Below are 18,775 nucleotides of genomic sequence, written 5' to 3'. Positions count from 1 at the left end.
TTGGCATGGTTCAGTATGTCTGACATTGAAAACAAAATTTCTAACAATTCATGTATTAAGCTTTTTTAAATATGTGTTCGAATCTTGCTGTTATCAATGGATTTGAGTTTGGTTTTGTGCCATTTCAAGATGGGTCTGAATCAACCTAGCATTCATGCTCCGACTTGAGAGGGTGTTACAAAAATATCGATTAAACTATTAACTCAACTCCTAATTTCAAAGTAGCTTTGATTTTCTTCTCGACAAAATCTGATGATTGACGGTGGTGGTGGTGGTGGTGCTACAAGATTGGTGGTTGTGGTGGGAGGCGATGGGAGGTGGTGGGGGGTTGTTGGGGGTTGGTATAATGACGGTGGTGGCAGTGGCAGTGGTGGTATATAAGGTTAGTGGTTGCAGTGGGAAGTGGTGGTAGTCAGTTTGTTATCCAAGGGGTAATATACATGTAGAATAAATAATGTCATTTCTTTTTTGAACAAATACTGTCATTTTTAAATATTAATGATTGTATTAAATAAATTAAAAATATTCATTAACATTATGTTTGGATGAGAGAAATAAACTTAAAATTTGAATAAAAGTCAAAATTTATAAATTGACATGCACTAATTCCCTTGTTTGGATTGATAAACATAGAAATTTAGAATTTTGGAAAAAAAAAACTTGGAATTTGAGATCTCCAATTCCTAAGTTTAAATTCCATGTAAATAGGTGTTATTTCCTAATTTCTATAATTGAGAGTTTAAAAATAACAAATTCTGTATTCAATTTCATTATTCTTTTAGGTTAACCAAATAAGAAAATTCACAAATACTAGAAAATAAAATCCTGTCATTTTAAAATTCCTTAGTAAGCTTAATTTCTTCATCCAAACATAGTGTAAATGTTTTTTTTTTTTTATATAAAACCAATTTTTGAAAGCAATTTACATGATGTTTTTAAAAGCTGCTATTTGAAGACTATTGTTTAAAAATAAATGGAATATATTTTATTTTCACCAAACACTTTTTTATTATTTTCACCAAACGAAGCCTTGGCCTCACTATATGAATCAAATTTTACAACTTATCGTAGCATTTAATCTCACCATATAAATCAGTTTCTTGAGGAGATATTTTAGTTGTTGTGTATTTATCTATATGAAAATTCTATTTGAAGTCAACAATTTTTCCACTTATTTTGGATGAGCAATGCCAATTTTTACCTTAAAACGCAATTATATACATTAGGCTCAACATTTTAACTAACCCACACAATGGATGAGTCATAATTTAGTATCTAATTTGTCATATAAGGGGGGTCAACCCTAAGACCTCACATTTACAATAAAGGGAGAAACATTTACAAGAACACTTGTCACATAAAACGTACAATTCTACGTATTTTAATATGTGTAGAAGACATGAATGACATGTCTCACTTATAGAGTATCATAGTATGGAAACCAAATATATATGTTATAATTTATAGAGTTATTGGCACTCCAAAAATCTGATAAGGCACTCTATGTTTTCTATACTTGGAAAACAAACACATTCATATGGGGTGTACAATACAATTTTGGAAGTGTCAATAATAACACCTTAAGTAAAACTGTAATAGTACATGATGATGTTCCGAAAATTGCTCCATCTTGAGCATTTTTGAGTCATTTGAAATATCATTTTGACATTTAATTTCAAGAAGGTCTATGGTGCTCAATAAAGTGACTATTTATTTGTCCACTACCACTATGTTACGTAACAAATCTAAAAAAGGGTTATGATAAAATAAACCTATAAGAAAAATATTATGATTATTAAGAACTCAACATGACTTATCCCTCTTTCCTTGTCTAATTCGAGATTATGCTTTCATGTCTACAACTCAGTTTATTAGAGGGATGAGCCTAATTCGGAATACAAACCATAAAAGAAAATAACGACTAAACCGATCACAAGAAAACCAGCTATGGTACCTATTATCCAAAGAGGAATCCTTCCAGTAGTATCGACTATTTTGTCCTACTTTCCTCCACAATTTATCAAGTGATCATGTTAGAGGCATAAACAACCATAAATAATTATGAGATGATAGACTTCCAAAAGGGATAAGAGAATTCCTACTATCTATTCTTTTTTATTTTAATTAAAGAAATAATTGAAAAATAAAATAGCAAGTACAAAAATGAGTAATAAGCCCCAGTTGATATTATTCCCAAATAAGCTTACCTTTCGAACTGCTGCTTAATCTATAGGCAGACAAATAGACAACCTGATGAATTGAAGCATCTTAGTAGCTAGAGAAAAATCAAGCAAAATCGATTGTCGCAATAGCAACGTACAAAATGAAAGCTACCTAAACCGTGAAAACGGGATTGTGATACAAACGGTCTCCTCTTATATTCTAAATAAAAATTTAATGTATATCAAATTTTTTTTTTTGTTCAAATATGTATATCCTATTATTTTGTTAAATATTACAAACAGGAAAAAAAATCCCACACGGTCGATGGAGGTAGATTGTTTGCCCTCCCATTTCAATACTTTTCTCATGTCCTCCTGTAATGTGTGATCACAATTAAACTACGTTAACATTTTATATTAATTTTTTATAAAAATAATAAAACAAAAAGTAATAAGAATATAAAATATTGATATGATTTAACCGTAACGACATAAATAAGAGGGTATAGAAAAAATATAAAAATGAGAGGTTAGACAATCCATCTCTACTATGGTGAGGCAAGCCGACGAGTGTGCGGAGTCTCGAGACCAGAGACACGTCGGGACAGCAATAGCAACTACCACATCACCTACGACCACACGAAAAATGATTTAATAACATGCCTGGGCAAATCGATAGCGGACACGTACCCACCTTCTAGACCTCGCGATTAATCTAATGATGCTGCATTATTCTATTCGTGTTTCGAAGCATCCGGAAGTAAAAATTGTAAAGAAAACGTCTCAAAGGGACGAAAGAGACTGGGGGGCCCCACCCACTTGTCGTGGACACGTGTCGGTCCATTCATTTGTCCATAATTCTGATAGTAAAATATTGTGAAAGGGACAAAGGTATCTGAGCCGCGCGGTGCAACTTGTAATCTGCTGTTGGTCTTATTCATGTTTTGTTTGTTGGTTGAAATACGACGTACCTAAACTTTGAAAGAAAGCTGACCACTATTCAAATTATTAAGCCTTAATCTTGTTTACGCATGCGCTAAGAATAAAGTTGCATTAAGGTTAGGCAAACGGGTCCTGAAAGTGCTGGTCGAGGCGGATTCAAGCAGTTTGAAACAGATATGAGGTGGGCTCAAATAATTAAAGACACAACAGGACAGGACGGATAGCGACACCCGTTAACTTAATCTACTTAAGTGAGAATAAATCTCCACCGTTTGATTCTCACCCTAATTTCACACATTCTTTGAGTCTTAACGACTCGAATTGCAGTAATTTCATCCCTTTCTCTGGCTCCTAACTCGATCAAGCTACCTCTTCCGTTTCCATCTCTCACTTCTCTCTCCTAACTCGAGGTCTCTCTCCCTACTCCGACCACCATGCACCATAATCTCCTCTCAACTCGAGGTCCCTCCCAACTCGCGACGACGATGACCTGATGAGGACGAGCTCCTCTAGATGGATCTAAGGAACAAGCCCAACACGAAGTCAACTACAAAAAAATTAAAAAAAAACAAAAACAAAAACAAAAAAAATTGTTTGTGTAGGAGAATCCAAATAAGATTCTCATGGGCTAGATTCTGTAAATCCCTGTAGGTTTAGGTTACTTGTACTCCAAGTCACTTGACTTGTATATATTTGTATTTTTGTGGGATCAATGTAAGCAATACAATTACAATTCTACATGGTATCACTTGTTTAGGTTTCCCTTTCTTGGTCAAACCGTACCATTCTCCTTTTTTCTCAAACCCTAGCCCTTCCCCAAGTTATTTTTTCCAAAAAGTTTCCCTTTTTGTTGTAACCCTTCATCTTTCTTTCACTTATGGGCACTCAAGCTTCTTCCTCCTCTTCCAGCATTTGACCCTCTCGCTCCAGTCCTAATGTTGCTCACTTTCTGAAACTCACCAATCCCAACTACCTCATTTGTGGTCAAATGAAGCTGTTTCTTCTTGGTTACAATTTATTTGGCTACGTGGATAGCACTAATCCGGCCCCTGCCACCACTCTTTCTTCCTCTGATAATGAGTCTGCTACACCGAATTCGGGTTTCGCTACGTGGTTTCAAATTGATCAAACGGTTGTTAGCTATTTGGCTTCCACCCTTTCTGAGCCTATTTTTTCACTAACTATTGGTAAAAACTCCTCTTGGGTCATCTGTAAATGTATCCATGCATATTTTTCTCAAGCTTCGCTTGCTAATGCCGCCAATCTCCAGTTTCAACTACAATCACTTATGAAGGGCTCCCATTCCATATCAAACTACCTTCAACATGCTAAGTTTCTCCCTAACTCTCTTGCTATTATTAATGAATCTGTCTCTAATAATAATTTAGTGAGCTTTGTCTTTAAAGGTCTTGGTCCAGATTACTCAATATTTGTCGCCGCTGTAACTAATTCTCATTATTTGCCAGACTTCCCCGACTTGTGTTCTCACCTCATGATATTTAAGGCCTAAACAAAAGTAGAGCCAACGACCCATGCTCTTCTTACTGCCGTTCCATATAGCATGGCTCCAGTTCAGGCCCAACAGCCCAGGGCCCAAAGGCTGCAACGTGGACAGCAGTAGCGGGCCTTACTTTCCCAACGATAACAGCAATCTATTACCTTTCAAGCCCACGATCCTGATCACCTAAAGTTGTTCTGCAGCTGCAACATCAACCACATCACATGAACCAGAGGCGCGATGGTTTCAATCAGTGTCCATGTGGCTGAGGTCGAGGCAGTTGTGGTGGAGGTCGTGGTGGTGGCCGCGATGGTTGGCAGCCTAACTAATGGGGAATCTGGTATTCTCAATGCACATCTTGATTTGTGGTGTAATTTTTGCAACTATCTACTGCTAATAACCCTACCTAGTACTTTGATATGGGGGTCACTCACCACATAATCAACAAGGAAACTGTTCTCAATGACCCATTTTCCTACAATGGTAACGAATATGTTCTCGTTGGTGACGAGGGTTCTCTTCCTATCACTCACACTGGGTCTTTTTCTATTACTTTAGGTTCTCATTAGTTCAAGTTAAATAATGTCTTATATGTTCCTTCTCTTAAAGAAAATCTTCTCTCCTTCTCAGTTTACTAAAGATAATTCTGTTGCAGTTACTATTCATCATGTTGGTCAAGTGACCTTTGACTTTTACACTAGTTCTTTGTTGTTTCAAGGCTGTTGTGAAGGTCATCTTTATTATGTGTCTCCATCCTGTCAGTCTACTTTCCATGTTGTCTCTTCCTCCTCATGGCACTCCCGCCTTCGTCATCTGTCTTCTGAAGTTTTATCTAAGTCGTGTTTAGTTTCTAGGTCTCAATTAAATAAGGCGTTTTTGTAAGCCATGTGCACTCTCTAAGTCACACAAATTACTTTTTTATTCCAATAAAGTATTGCACTGCTTTCGTTTTATTTGATTCATTCTGATGTTTGGATGTCCTCTACTCCGTCTATTTCCAATTTTCATTATTGTGTCTTATTTACAGATGATTATAGCTGTTACTCTTGGATTTTCCCTATGTAGGCCAAATTGGAAGTTTTCATGCACTTGGAATCCCTATATAATATGACATGTAATATATTTAATTCCTCGATTAGATTTTTGCAAATGGATGGTGGTACATAATACATGAATAGTTCCTTTAAAACTTTTTGTATAACACTGGGATTGTTCACCGTGTCTCATGTCCCACACTCCTGAACAAAATGACCTAGCCGAACGCAAACACCGACACATCTCCACTGTCATTCCTCTCCTTCTAAACACTGCCAATCTCACACCCTCCCTTTGGGTTGAAATCACTCTTACCATTGTCTTTATAATTGATCTTCTCCCCTCCTCAGTGTTAGGTTGGTCTAGTCTCTATTTTCGGTTGTTTGGTCATCATCTCAATTTGTCCTCCCTTCATACGTTTGGTTGTGTGTGTGACTCGCACTTAGGTGCTTATACTACTGACAAACTGGAACCTCGTACCAAAGAATATGTTTTTGTAGGTTGCAACTCTCAATTTAAAGGATACCGATGTCTTGATCCGGACACCAATCGGGTTTGCATCTCCCGCCCTGTTTTATTTCCAAATTAGTTCGGTCATATCTCTCTAATTTTGGTCCGGCTGTTGCCCACCCCTAAATTGTATAAGGCTTTGAGACGATTGACATGGCATTAATTATCATTATGGTAGCGTTTTGATTTATTAATATGGAACTAAGTTGATAATCAGCTCCCTAATTTTATTTACAACTGATCCTGGCATTTAATCTCCACTATACGAATTAGTTTGTTGAGACCATCTTTTAGTTGTTGTGTTCTTTTATCTACTATTTGAACTCAACAATTTTTTAAGTATATTCAACACTTACTTTGGACACGAACTAGCACTGTAGTCTAGTAGTATTCATTTTCACTTGTATGTGAGAGATATAAGGTTTACCTTACATGGATGGTGATGACTCTTATATTTTTGTTGCGTTCGATACCTAGTTAATAGTTGAATCAGTCTATGGCCCAACCCAATCCCCTCCCCCATAGAGTAGAATACCCCCATCGGATCCTATGAGTAGAATTTTGTTGATAAAAAGGTTAATTTAGACGTGCAGTGTAAAACTTTTACCTTAATACGCACTCGATATATGACAGTTTTGATATAACATTAGAGGATTAAAATTTGTACTAAGCCAAACAATAAACCAACCATAATTTAGTATTGAACTAGCAACTGAGCCCGCCTGATGCCGCGGGTTTTAAAATTGTGTTAAATATGTGAAATATATTAAAATCTATTTACATCCATACGAAAATTTATTTACATATATATGTTCAATAAGAAACATAAGATGAGAGATTAAATGTCAAATGAATCCATTGTGATGCTTATCAAATACCCTACACTACAGATTCTTATTAGTAAAGAACCATATGAGAAAGTGATATTAATGTCCAAAATCTTTGTGAAAAACCATAAAATGGTCACTTCCAAGTATAGGTTTTCCAAATACCCCACATGATATGAAAATGTGAATCTGTCCCAAAGCTTTGTAAAAACTATAATAAGATCTCTTCCAAGGACATGAATTATATCACTCACAATTGCTACAATTTTATTCAAATACAAACATGTATAATGCTTCCAGATTCAATTATCCAGAGACCAAATATTGGGAACTTTCGAATTATAAGCTCATTGGACATAATATCCCAACTATAGGCATAGGGAGATTTGAAATCACACAGGTATGAAAAGAGAAGCAAAAGAAAAAGCAAAAGCAAGAGAGTCCATTCACCCTAGGTGAATATGCTTGTCTACGTTTCCAAAAATTAGTCTGTCACAGCTGCTAGATCCTTTTCAACTTTGTGCAAAAAAAAATCTCTTTCTTATGTTTACTTGAAGTGCTGATTTCAAATCGGTGATCCCTTTCTTACCGTGGTAACATTTAACAATTGCAATCAGTAAAATTTTATTGATAAGGGAAAAGAGAAAGGTAAGTAATAAGCAAAGTAGACAGACGTAACAGAGCAACGCAGAGAGAGAGAGATAGAAAGAGACTTAATGGTTTTATATGAAACTAATGTGCAATAGCTCATTACTGTTAAGAATTAGTAGTAAGCTGGAATGAGAGAAAGTGTTGAGTCATCAATTGTAAGAAATGCTATATACAGCAACATATGTGCAATAGCTCATTACTGTTACAAAGCAATAAACACAAGAATATTCAGTTTCTTTCTCTTAATTTCATCTTCTTCTTTGACTTCTTTCTGCATTTTCTGTTTCCTTTCTTCATTAGCATAGCTCAATTCTTCTTCAATTCATAGTTGTTAAGGCATGGAACTGTGGATAGGAACTGAAGTTCAATGACCCAAGTCTTGAGAGATATGGACAAAAATGAAAAAGGTGGTAGTCGTGGAGAAGTGATAAGTGGAGGCATGGAGCAGCTGGTGGCTGCCTAGGGATCTTTTGGGTGGGGTTAGAGGAAAAAAAGAATTGGAATTGAGAATTACCCAATTAGGGAAAGTTAATGCAAAATGAGACAGGGTGGAGATCTCGAGTAGGAAGAAAGAGAATAGACTTTTTTTTTTTAAAATTAAAAAGTGTATTCCTCACATGGCTTAATAAGAAGACTTGCTTTATTTATTTATTTTTTTTAAATGGCTTAGCTTAAAATGATGTTGTTTTGGCCAAGCCTTTAGAAAATAGAATAATTTTCTTCTTATTTGTTAATCATTTGCATAACCTGTAGCCGCCGGCCCGTCGCTGCACTCTTCTCCTCCAACACAAGTCTAAATTTGGGTGATTCCCGGAGGCATTAACAAACTTATCCAGGCTTCTGGATGGTCTCAGGTCTCTTAATGGATTTTCCTTTGGGTGCTCCCTGTCGTCCTCTACTTCTTTCATGTGAAGATAAAACTCACAGCTAAAAGACCTACGATGAAACCATGAACCCGTTACTTGTAGGCTGACCTCCTGCAAATCCGAGAAGAGGCGGCTTGCGTGACTCCTCTATATGCGCAACCCGACTCAAGCGCCTTGACTTCTCTATATGTTGGTGCACACGACAACTACTCTTGTCCAAATCCCACAACCTTCTCTAGCTAGGATCTAAAGGGAAATTTTCAAACAACTATGAGATATCAAGCTTTTCCATTGATATCATGAAAAAAATTCCATCGATAAGGATTACTAGAATTTTAATTAAAAAATTATGAGCATATTAAACAAAAATTAAAAAATTAATTTTCTTTTTTATTCATTGTTATTATTTTTAGAATTTGAATTAGTTTAGAAAATTATTATTTTTTAATCCATATGCCGTTACTTAATTAGACAAGTGGGATCACACATGTGCCATGTCAACACACTAATAGAATATTTAACAAAAATTGACTAGAAGACAACATTGATTTAGGGCACCCATATTCAGGGATTGCGTTGATCGTTTTATATTTTCAAGAACCATCTTGATGGGATGGGTTAATTCAAGGACGATTTGTGAAATACCACTAAAATTAAAAATAAAAGCAAATCGCAAAAATTAAAACCCTAACCAACTTCTCTTTCTCTCTCTGCTTCTGGTGCTTCAATATTGCAACTTCATCTTTTTATACTCTATGCTTTGCTTCCAACAAGAAGCCCTTCGTTTTCTTAAGCTCTCCTTAGGTTTTGCCTTCTCTCCCCCATCTCTCCTCTCTCTATCTCTGTCTTTTGTGATAGTGGGTCATATTGATTCGAATTCGACGACTAGATATTGTGTATATAAGTGTCCTTGACACACTCTCACCCGAAATTTCCATTTTGCACACCCGGCATGCTAGCCGACACTAGAATGTGACGAAGCCATAAAATGATGGTGATGTGGAAAAGTATGAGTAAATTAAAACTTTACGTAATTGAAATAAGAGTGTGCATGTGAGCGAAACCCTTATATAATGCAAAGTGTCAGAACATAAATACGAGTGAAACATAAAATAAAGAATATTCCCATCTCAGAAGGATGGATATTAAATTATACAAAAGGATATTAACTTCCTACCTTATTGGAAATGCTAGTCAGCAATTGCCAATTATTCCTCACCTCCACAAGAGCTCAGCCTCTAGGTCCTTAATAGGAGTAAAACATAAAACGTGAGTGGCCAAAAGATAAAGTTTTGTAAAATCGTGGTTTTTTCTTAAAATAGTAATCCCTAGCTGTAAAACTTGTATAGTTTTTAAAATTCATACTACTCATATGTAAGAAACAAAGTACCCAAAAAAGTAGTAATAATCTCAAGGATGTAGGTAAAACAATACTAATAATTTTTGCAATGCTCATCAAAATCATGCAAGCACAAAAGTCATGTAGAAAGTAGCTACATGAATAGGTTGGTGTATAAATTACATTTTAGTACTACAATCTTGTGAAGCTGGCACTAAGCACTCATATAGGGCCCTAGTTGCCTAGTGCAATCTAGGGGTAGGTTGGTACTTACTCTAGACTCAAAGTGAATGTAACGGTGCATGTGAACATACATGTGAAGTTGGTCCTGACCCAAACAATATAAATAAAGAAAACACCATGCAAACATTTTTGATGAGTAGATATATAGTATAAGTACGATCATGCCAAAGTTGTAATCGCGAATAATAATAAAATAATAAAACGTAAACATTTATTATATTTTAAGTCAAAACATGGCATGTAAGACAATCATAACACATTTATGGAACTATAAGATAATATTTGAAAGCAAAGATCCACTCATGGTATGTCATAGGGTAGTAGCCTCATTGCCTTGCTTGCCCATGAAATCCTCCAGATAAGTCTCTCCTATATGAGAAATCACTATACCACTATAAAAACATACGAAGGTCACAAAAGAAAGGGCTCTAACTATTGAAATCAAGATTGGAAATTCCAAATCCGCCACCGTATGTTGTGCATCGCCGCACGTGCCTCTACGCACTGCAGAAGAGTGCCACATGTGGTGGCTAAGGTGGTGGCTGGAAAAATGACTATTGTCTCTCAGGACAGAATATTTCATTATCGAAAATGAAATATTATAGCCAGACGAAATATTCCATTAAAACTAACAACAGAGTAATGAAATCTTACTTAAAATATTTTGATTCGGATTTAGAAACAGATCGGGTCGTCAGGGCCAATCTCGGGTTAACGGATCAGGTTGTTGGGTCCTATCTCAAGTTAACGGGTCGGACGTGGTTGTCAAGCAGGATTGGGATGTTGGTGTGGACATCGACATTACAGTCGAGTTGGACCAGGTATGGACCGGGTTGTCGGGCCAAATCTGGGTTGGATTCGTCAAATTATGAAGTTAGACGAAAACCTCGCCTTTTCCACAAAAATTGGCTGAGATTCTTCCAACGTTCCCCGCACCACCGTTATTCCTCCAATGTTCGATCCAAGGACATATTACGATTCCAGGGGTTGTCAAGAACATAATGGTACAAGCTTCAAGGGTCGATTTCTTGTCGTAATAATATACCCCCGTAAGAAAATTTCTTCCCAGAAATTTCCACAACAAATACACCAAACAAAATTGGATAATGACTAATGAGTTCCAGAGTTTCTAGTCGTCACGAAGTAAGTACAATTTTCTATACTGTAATCGAATTGTAGAACAGTAAGTTGTTTCAGACCTCGGGCAAGTCGACCATTACAGCTTTTCAACGTCGTCGAGGTGGCAAGACTCAAAGAAGAAATCTAGAACTAACAGAAGATACAACGTTAAACCATAGTTGTAAAAGTCAAGGAACTCGGAGACCTTTGCTCTGCAAACTGGTATCAGAGTAATCATATGACCAATTTTGAAAACCTAGGTTCTAATACCAATTTGACACACCCTAACCCGAAATGTTCAGTTGGACATCTGAATCAAGGCATGCAAAACCATGGTATTTCTCAAAATAGTAACCCTTATTACAATGCTACATGTCAAAACATAAATACAAGTGCATCATAAAGTAAAGAATATTCGCATCCTAGAATGATGGATATTTATACCAAAAAAAATAAAAAAAAAATTTAAACTTCCTAAATTATCGAAAGTACTGGTTAGCAATTGCCAATTATTCTTCGTCTACATAAGAGCTCAACCTCTAGGAATTGGAGGGGTACAAAATAGAAAACATGAGCGATAGAGTTTTGTGAAACCATGGTTTTTCTTAAAATAGTAACCTTTGCTGTAAAACCTGTATAGTTTCCAAAATTCATACTACTCGTATATAAGAAAGCAAAGTACCCAAAATTTCATTAGTAATCTCAAGGATACGAGTACCCAATAATAATAATATCTGCAATGTTCATCAAAATCATGCAAGCAGTACACAAGTCATGTAGAAAGTAGCTACATTAACAAGCTGGGTGTGTAAATTAAGTTTTAGAACTATAATCACGTGGAGTTGGCGCTAAGCGCTACATACGAGTCCTAGTTGACTAATGTAATCTAGGAACAGGTTGAACACCTACTCAAGATCCAAAGTGAACGTAACGGTGCATGTAAACATACACGTAAAACTGCTCTTGACCCAGACAATACAAATAAGGGAAACACCGTGCATACATTTATGATGAGCAAATACTAGCCAGTCCCTTTTGCCTTTTCACTTTATACAAGTACTATTCTTTATGCACACATTTTTACGTACACAATTTTTTTTTAATCACGGCACAACGTGCAAAATTATATTTCATTTGTATTTGTAAGAGACTTTTAGGGTTAAAGATTTGTAAATGCCAAAAACTGTGTTTTTTTTATTTTAAAATATCCACTTCATTAAAAAAGTAAAGGTACCGTTGTGATAAGGTATGAAAAATAAAGTTTAAGAGATATTGATTTGACAAAACATTTTCAAACACACAATATATAACAATTGATTAGAAAATCAATTGAACAAAAAGAAAAGACATATGTCAATGCCTAAAATAAAAAAACAGCAAGAATGTTTCTTCTGTCTTTTCCAACATCCTAGACAACAAATTAGAAGAAAACAAATGACATTAAAAACAATTGAATTCTGAATGTGCTACTAGTTGGCTGCTATATAAACACAGAAATTTGTACAAAACCAGCTCCTTGCTCATGGACAAAACAGAGTCTGGAAAAAGAAAAGCAAATCTAGAGGTTCAACTTCTTAATATTGAATACAAATAAACCACTAAAAGATGAACCATGAACTTCTCTTTTTCTTAAAGAAAATGCAAACAGGAAGTTCTGAAGCGTCTTTAATCCTTCTATTAATCCACTTTGCTCCCTGCAATGTGCTGTGTATCTGTTTCAAAATTCATACGGAAAAAGCACACAAAACAATGTGAAAATCAGATCCTTGGAATCGAAATTAAAAGTTAAAACACATGATTGGGAAAGAAATCAAACACTAAAAAACCAAAGAGAAGAAAAACAATAATGAAAAATACTTGGATGCCGTGGAATATTACCAATTTCCCAAATACTTTTGTGGATGTAAATAAAGACATTAGAAAGATCACACCTTTATGTTTGGACCGAGCCTCATCTGGGCCGAAAAACACTATCAGGAGGGCCAGTTAGGCCTGCCCTGCTACCAGCCCACCCCCTCATTTGCCCCTCAATTTTCCAACGACGATGAAGCCCACTTCGTTACCCCGCATTTTGCAGAAGCAACAAGGTAACGACATAAAACGGATAAGCAAAACGGCGGCACATTGTCACCCACCACCGCCTCTTCACTCTTTCTTCTTTCAACCCTCTGCTGTCTGCACCCTCTCTTATGTAATACTCCTTCTGTTTGGAAACGAAGGTAGCTCACTCTGCTCTGGGTAATCTCTCTCTCTCTAGCTTCATCTCTTCTCCTCTAAATTCATTTCTGTTCGTCACAAAAAATCCAACCCAACCCATATCTGCAATATCTGTGTTTATATTCAGTTTCTCTGCCGTATTTCCGTTTAAGCATGGTTTTTTGAGTATTGGGTTGTGGGTTTTATACACAAAGAATAGGTGAAGTTATGGATTTGATGGTACCTGTGAACCAAACCCCTGATGGGTTTTGCTCATTTCACAGAGTTGATAGGGTGAGGACAAGAAAGACTGGTAATTTTGGAGCTAGGGTCTGTGGTAAGGTTGGTCTCACCACTCCCGATTATCGGAGGCTCTTTGTGGGCAGCAGAGCTCGGTTTCTTGCTCTCCCCGATGGCATTCAGTGTAGGATACAGGACGGTTACCAGAAACATAGGCAAAAGCGTGTACTTGCTGTGTCGAAAGTCGAAACTTTTAGTTCCAATGGTAGGCTGCAGAATGTTGAGTATACCCCACATGGGGGTTTGAATGGAATGGACTCTTCCAATGGTTTTGAGGAATTCGAGAGTAATAATCAGCTTCGTAGGCTGGTTAGAAATGGGGAATTAGAAGAGGGGTTTAAGTTTCTAGAGAACATGCTTTATCATGGTGATATGCCGGATATTATTGCGTGTACGAGTTTAATCAGGGGGTTTTGTAAGAGTGGAAAGACAAGGAAGGCGATGCGGATTATGAACATTCTAGAAGAATCTGGGGCTATCCTTGATGTTATAACTTACAATGTCTTGATCAGTGGCTACTGCAAGGCTGGTGAGATTGATAATGCTTTGAGGGTTTTGGACCGAATGAGTGTTTCTCCAGATGTTGTTACGTACAATACAATCTTGCGTACTTTATGTGATAGTGGGAAATTGAAGCAAGCGATGGAAGTTCTTGATCGACAGCTGCAAAGGGAGTGTTATCCAGATGTGATTACGTATACCATACTGATTGAAGCAACTTGCAAGGAAAGTGGGGTTGAGCAGGCGATGAAGCTTTTGGATGAGATGAGGAGCAAAGGATGCAAGCCTGATGTGGTCACTTATAATGTTCTTATCAACGGGATATGCAAGGAAGGAAGGTTGGATGAAGCAATCAAATTCTTGAACGACATGCCGTCATCTGATTGCCAACCAAATGTCATTACCCACAATATTGTTTTGCGTAGCATGTGCAGCACTGGCAGATGGATGGATGCTGAAAAACTATTAGCTGAAATGGTTCACAGAGGCTGTTCTCCTAGTGTTGTTACTTTCAATATTTTGATTAACTTCTTGTGCCGGAAGGGCTTGTTGGGTAGAGCAATTGACATTTTGGAGAAGATGCCTAAGCATGGCTGTACTCCAAATTCCTTGAGTTACAACCCATTGCTTCACGGATTTTGCAAGGAAAGAAAGATGGATAGGGCGATTGAGTATTTGGATATAATGGTTTCTCGGGGCTGTTATCCAGACATTGTGACCTACAATACTTTGCTTACAGCTTTGTGCAAAGATGGAAAGGTTGATAGCGCAGTTGAGATACTTAATCAACTAAGTAGCAAGGGTTGCTCTCCTGTTCTAATCACATACAATACAGTGATTGATGGGCTCTCAAAGGTGGCGAAAACAGAACGTGCCTTAGAACTTTTGCATGAGATGCGCAAAAAGGGTTTAAAGCCTGATGTAATTACTTATTCTTCTCTCGTGGGAGGGCTTAGCAGAGAAGGAAAGGTTGATGAAGCAATTAAGTTTGTACATGATTTGGAAGATTCGGGTGTCAAGCCCAATGCTATCACTTTTAACTCCATCATGTTGGGTCTTTGCAAGGCTAAGCAAACTGGTCGTGCAATTGATTTCCTCGCGTATATGGTATCTAAAGGATGTCAACCTACTGAAGCAACATACACCATTCTCATTGAAGGCATAGCTTATGAAGGATTAACAAAAGAGGCTTTGGATTTATTGAATGAACTCTGCTATAGAGGGGTTGTGAAGAAAAGCTCTGCTGAACAGGTGGCAGTCAAGATGTAGATGTACGCAGTTCAACTTTTACTCTCGGATGGTAGGTCATTGTTTAATTATGCCTTTGGATTTCGTCGGCCTCATTTCCCATGATAATGATTTTCATGGTGTTCAAACATATTAATTCACTCGTTTTCTTTGTCTTGAGGATCGAAATCCAAAATCAATTTTGTTTGATATCCATGTAAGTCCTCAGTTTGTTTGATCTGATTCTTGTGCTTCCGATGAATCCATGCTTGTCTGTCAAGTAGTTTCCACTATCTAAAATATTTATACTTATTCAACTTTTCCACATTATGCTAAATAGTAATCAATATGATAGTTCTCTGATTAACTAGAGTCGCTGTTAAAAATTGCGTCATTGCTCCATAATGTTGTGATTTTTTTGTTATATTCTCTCACTCTCGCTTCTTAAAATTATTGGTCGCGATTGTTTTAGCTTGAGATGTTGTATACTGAAGACTAACTATGGTTCTAAGTAGCTTGTACCGTGTCTAATTTATTTCACACATAAAAGTTAAAAGGCGTTGGAGTAGCTCTTATGGAATAAGTTTAGACGTAGAAGTTAAGGGTCTGTCAACTAGACTACTTGGGTTATCTGGTCGTTGACATCTACCCGAATTGGGGTGGTTCCTCTCTGCACTTATTGTAGGGAATAGGCATGCATCTTCATTGACATATACCTGAACTTGGTGGCTTCTATCTGACATCTGATTGGGTGGTCCTGTCTGCACTAGGCCATGTTATCATAGAGGATAATGCATGATCTTCACTAGGGTTCTGTTCTTCCCTTGCATCATTGCAGATACATGATGTGCGCTAATGTCGCGAATACACGATGTGTGAGGGTGTCATTTTATGCGTTCACTTTGTGGTGAAGTTACTACACCAAGTGTCGCCGGAACGCATCTACAACGTCGCGTGGGTGATCCAAATTGTAGTCAACAATCATAATTTGGCCGTAAGATTGAATATATCAAATCAAAACGATGGATCTAATCAAATAGGTATTGTATAAGTTTGCTCTGGATCGAGTATTGTTACCAAAAAAAAAAAAAAAAAAAACAAAAAACATGAGTTAAGTTATTGTAGTCAACAATCATAATTTGGCCGTAAGATTGAATATATCAAACCAAAACGATGGATCTAATCAAATACGTATTGTATAAGTTTGCTCTGGATCGAGTATCGTTACACCAAAAAAAAAAAAAAAAAGAAAAAAAAAAAGCCATGAGTTAAGTTATGGTATAGATCCTAGGACAATAATAGGCTGATTAGCTGGCCTGAAAACTGTAAAGGGCTGGTTTTAGGACCCTCGTGTGACTCACACATCTTGAAACAATCCAGACCAAGAATGAAATGAGAGGACCAAATGTATGTACATGATAAGAAGATGGCTAACTAGTTTATCCACGGAACTAATTTAAGTGGAATTAATAATATCCATAGGATATTCTTTCAATAAACTGCCAAAACTCTTGCATCATTTGGTCGCCATCAAATAATTACACTTAATTCACCGCCTTGTACATTTTTTCTTTTATTTTTCAAAATTTCAAAGTCCTTTATGGTGCTCAATGAGTATTATAGTTTAGTGGTATTTATGAGAAGACTTACGCTTGAATCTCTTAATGATGAAAAATCGTAAGTCTTCTTAGATGCAACTATTATAAGTAGGAGAAAATTTAGACATTATGCGGTTTGATTCTTGGAGCCGTTAGATTGGTGAGATTTTAAACAAAATCAATGGTACTTGACAATCCAACGACTTCAAAGAAAGCATGCATGAGCATCGAAGCTTTGACTCTTTATATTGGTAAGTATTTAAATAAAATTATGGACTCATTATATTGGTTATTTTGTAAATAAAAATTATGAGATTTGACAGGATTACTCCAAGCGTCAATGCTTGAGCATGCCAACCTTGAGATCCATAAGAGAATCTCTGAAATATTTAGCATAAGAAGCATTTAGGAATCAATTCTTGAAACCATTATTGGTAAAAAAATTTAATGAAAACAAGGGTCATTGGTTAAAATGATGAAAGAATTAAATCTTGATTGTCAAATTGTTCGATGTTATTACATGTCATCTCTATAGGCCCATCATTCTTCTGAGATTAGTTAGCTCAACACTTAAATGTTGTAGAGTCAGTAGAACAATCAATTTCCTATTCACAAACTTGACCACCTATCGACTCCAAATATCGATGGTTACGAATGTTTAATTTTGAGAAATAACTTCTCCACACCATTTTCTTCTTCACACCATTTTCTGCTGCTGCACATCCCTATTTATTTATGCTTATTTCTCCTTTGATTGCTTCATCAAAAGCTATAAATAAATGGATGTGTGTAGGAGAAGAAAAATGATGTAAGCAATTTTTTTTAATTTTATTTTTTACTTTTATGATTAGGGATAACTAAATAAATAGAACTCTCATACTTCAAGATAATTTTTGTTTTTCAATCTACTTTCCGCAAAGACAAATTGCTTCTTGTTTGTTTGTTGAAGCATATGAATCACAGGCCCACATTGCCAAGCTGTCTTTTTTCCCCGTGCCAACAGAGACTGTATGTGCCAGAACAAATTCTGAGAATCGTAGCCAGATAAAATGTTCTTTCACTTTCCCACGTCCCACCACTTTTCTTTCCTCTTCAATATTTAATTTTTGCTACCACTTTCTTCTTTCCCTTGAAAACGCAAAGACCTCATTCCATTTGATCCTTCACCATCTTCTCTACCCACCACACAATAACAATCCTTAAAACATAAGAGAGAGAGAGAGATGTTGGGAGCTTTTACCACTTAAAATTAAGCAGCTGGGAACTTGCATGTACTGCAAAAGCCCCAAGTCATGGAGAATATTCCATCTCCTAGAGACAAAAACGAAGGTGTATTTTCTTGCTGGGGACGTCTAAAGTTGAAGCTTCCATGTATAAGAGGATTAAGACGACATACAACCACAAGGCAGAGAAGTGTTGGAAATCCCGGTGGCGGTTTCCGGTACGATCCTTTGAGCTATTCACAGAACTTCGATCAAGGTTGGGACGAAATGAATGATGAGGACTCTACTAAACGCGGTTTCTCGGCCAGATATGCTGCCCCTTCATTCAAATCACATGGAGATAAGTGACAAACTTTGTGTTATCCTAGTAGAGGCAATAGCTGGTTGATTTTGTATTCACTCTTAGTTTGTGAACTTCTTTTGCTTGGGGGAAGTGAAGGGGCTTGATTTCTTCATGTTCTTCTGCTGTGACTAAATATATCATGAATGCAATTTTCTTTTAATACAAACTTTAGAAAAGGAAATACAATTAGAAGTT

At 36.6% G+C, this 18,775-nt stretch overlaps 1 protein-coding gene and 1 long non-coding RNA gene across 3 annotated transcripts; one reads left to right on the top strand and one right to left on the bottom strand.

Moving 5' to 3' along the window:
* Positions 1-12,615: 12,615 nt before the first annotated feature.
* LOC148690400 (uncharacterized) lies at positions 12,616-13,257 on the bottom strand. The gene is made up of 2 exons (XR_015957048.1): positions 13,124-13,257; positions 12,616-12,904 (listed from the first exon to the last, which is right to left on the bottom strand). It is a non-coding gene; the product is annotated as an uncharacterized LOC148690400 (long non-coding RNA).
* A 1-nt stretch (position 13,258) lies between these two features.
* Positions 13,259-15,678, top strand: LOC137746993 (uncharacterized). Of its 2 annotated transcripts, none has more exons than XM_068486996.2 (2): positions 13,259-13,430; positions 13,673-15,678. In XM_068486996.2, exon 2 carries the CDS (start codon positions 13,941-13,943, stop codon positions 15,456-15,458), a length of 1,518 nt encoding a protein of 505 aa, XP_068343097.2. In that variant the 5' UTR covers positions 13,259-13,430; positions 13,673-13,940; the 3' UTR covers positions 15,459-15,678. The 2 variants fall into 2 exon arrangements, with proteins under 2 accessions (XP_068343097.2, XP_088542575.1); XM_088686449.1 differs by having other exon boundaries at positions 13,282-13,430; positions 13,609-15,678.
* The last annotated feature ends 3,097 nt before the right edge of the window (positions 15,679-18,775 follow it).

The sequence above is a fragment of the Pyrus communis genome, chromosome 15 (assembly GCF_041283825.1).
Source record: "Pyrus communis isolate YQ-2024b chromosome 15, ASM4128382v1, whole genome shotgun sequence".
Classification (NCBI taxonomy): Eukaryota; Viridiplantae; Streptophyta; class Magnoliopsida; order Rosales; family Rosaceae; genus Pyrus; species Pyrus communis.
The sequence above is the reverse complement of the archived record's forward strand: the minus strand, read 5'-3'. Positions and strand labels throughout refer to the sequence as shown.

Excerpts from the sequence above, each read along its gene's own strand:
- LOC137746993 (XM_088686449.1), top strand. The coding sequence starts at position 13,617 with ATGGATTTGATGGTACCTGTGAACCAAACCCCTGATGGGTTTTGCTCA.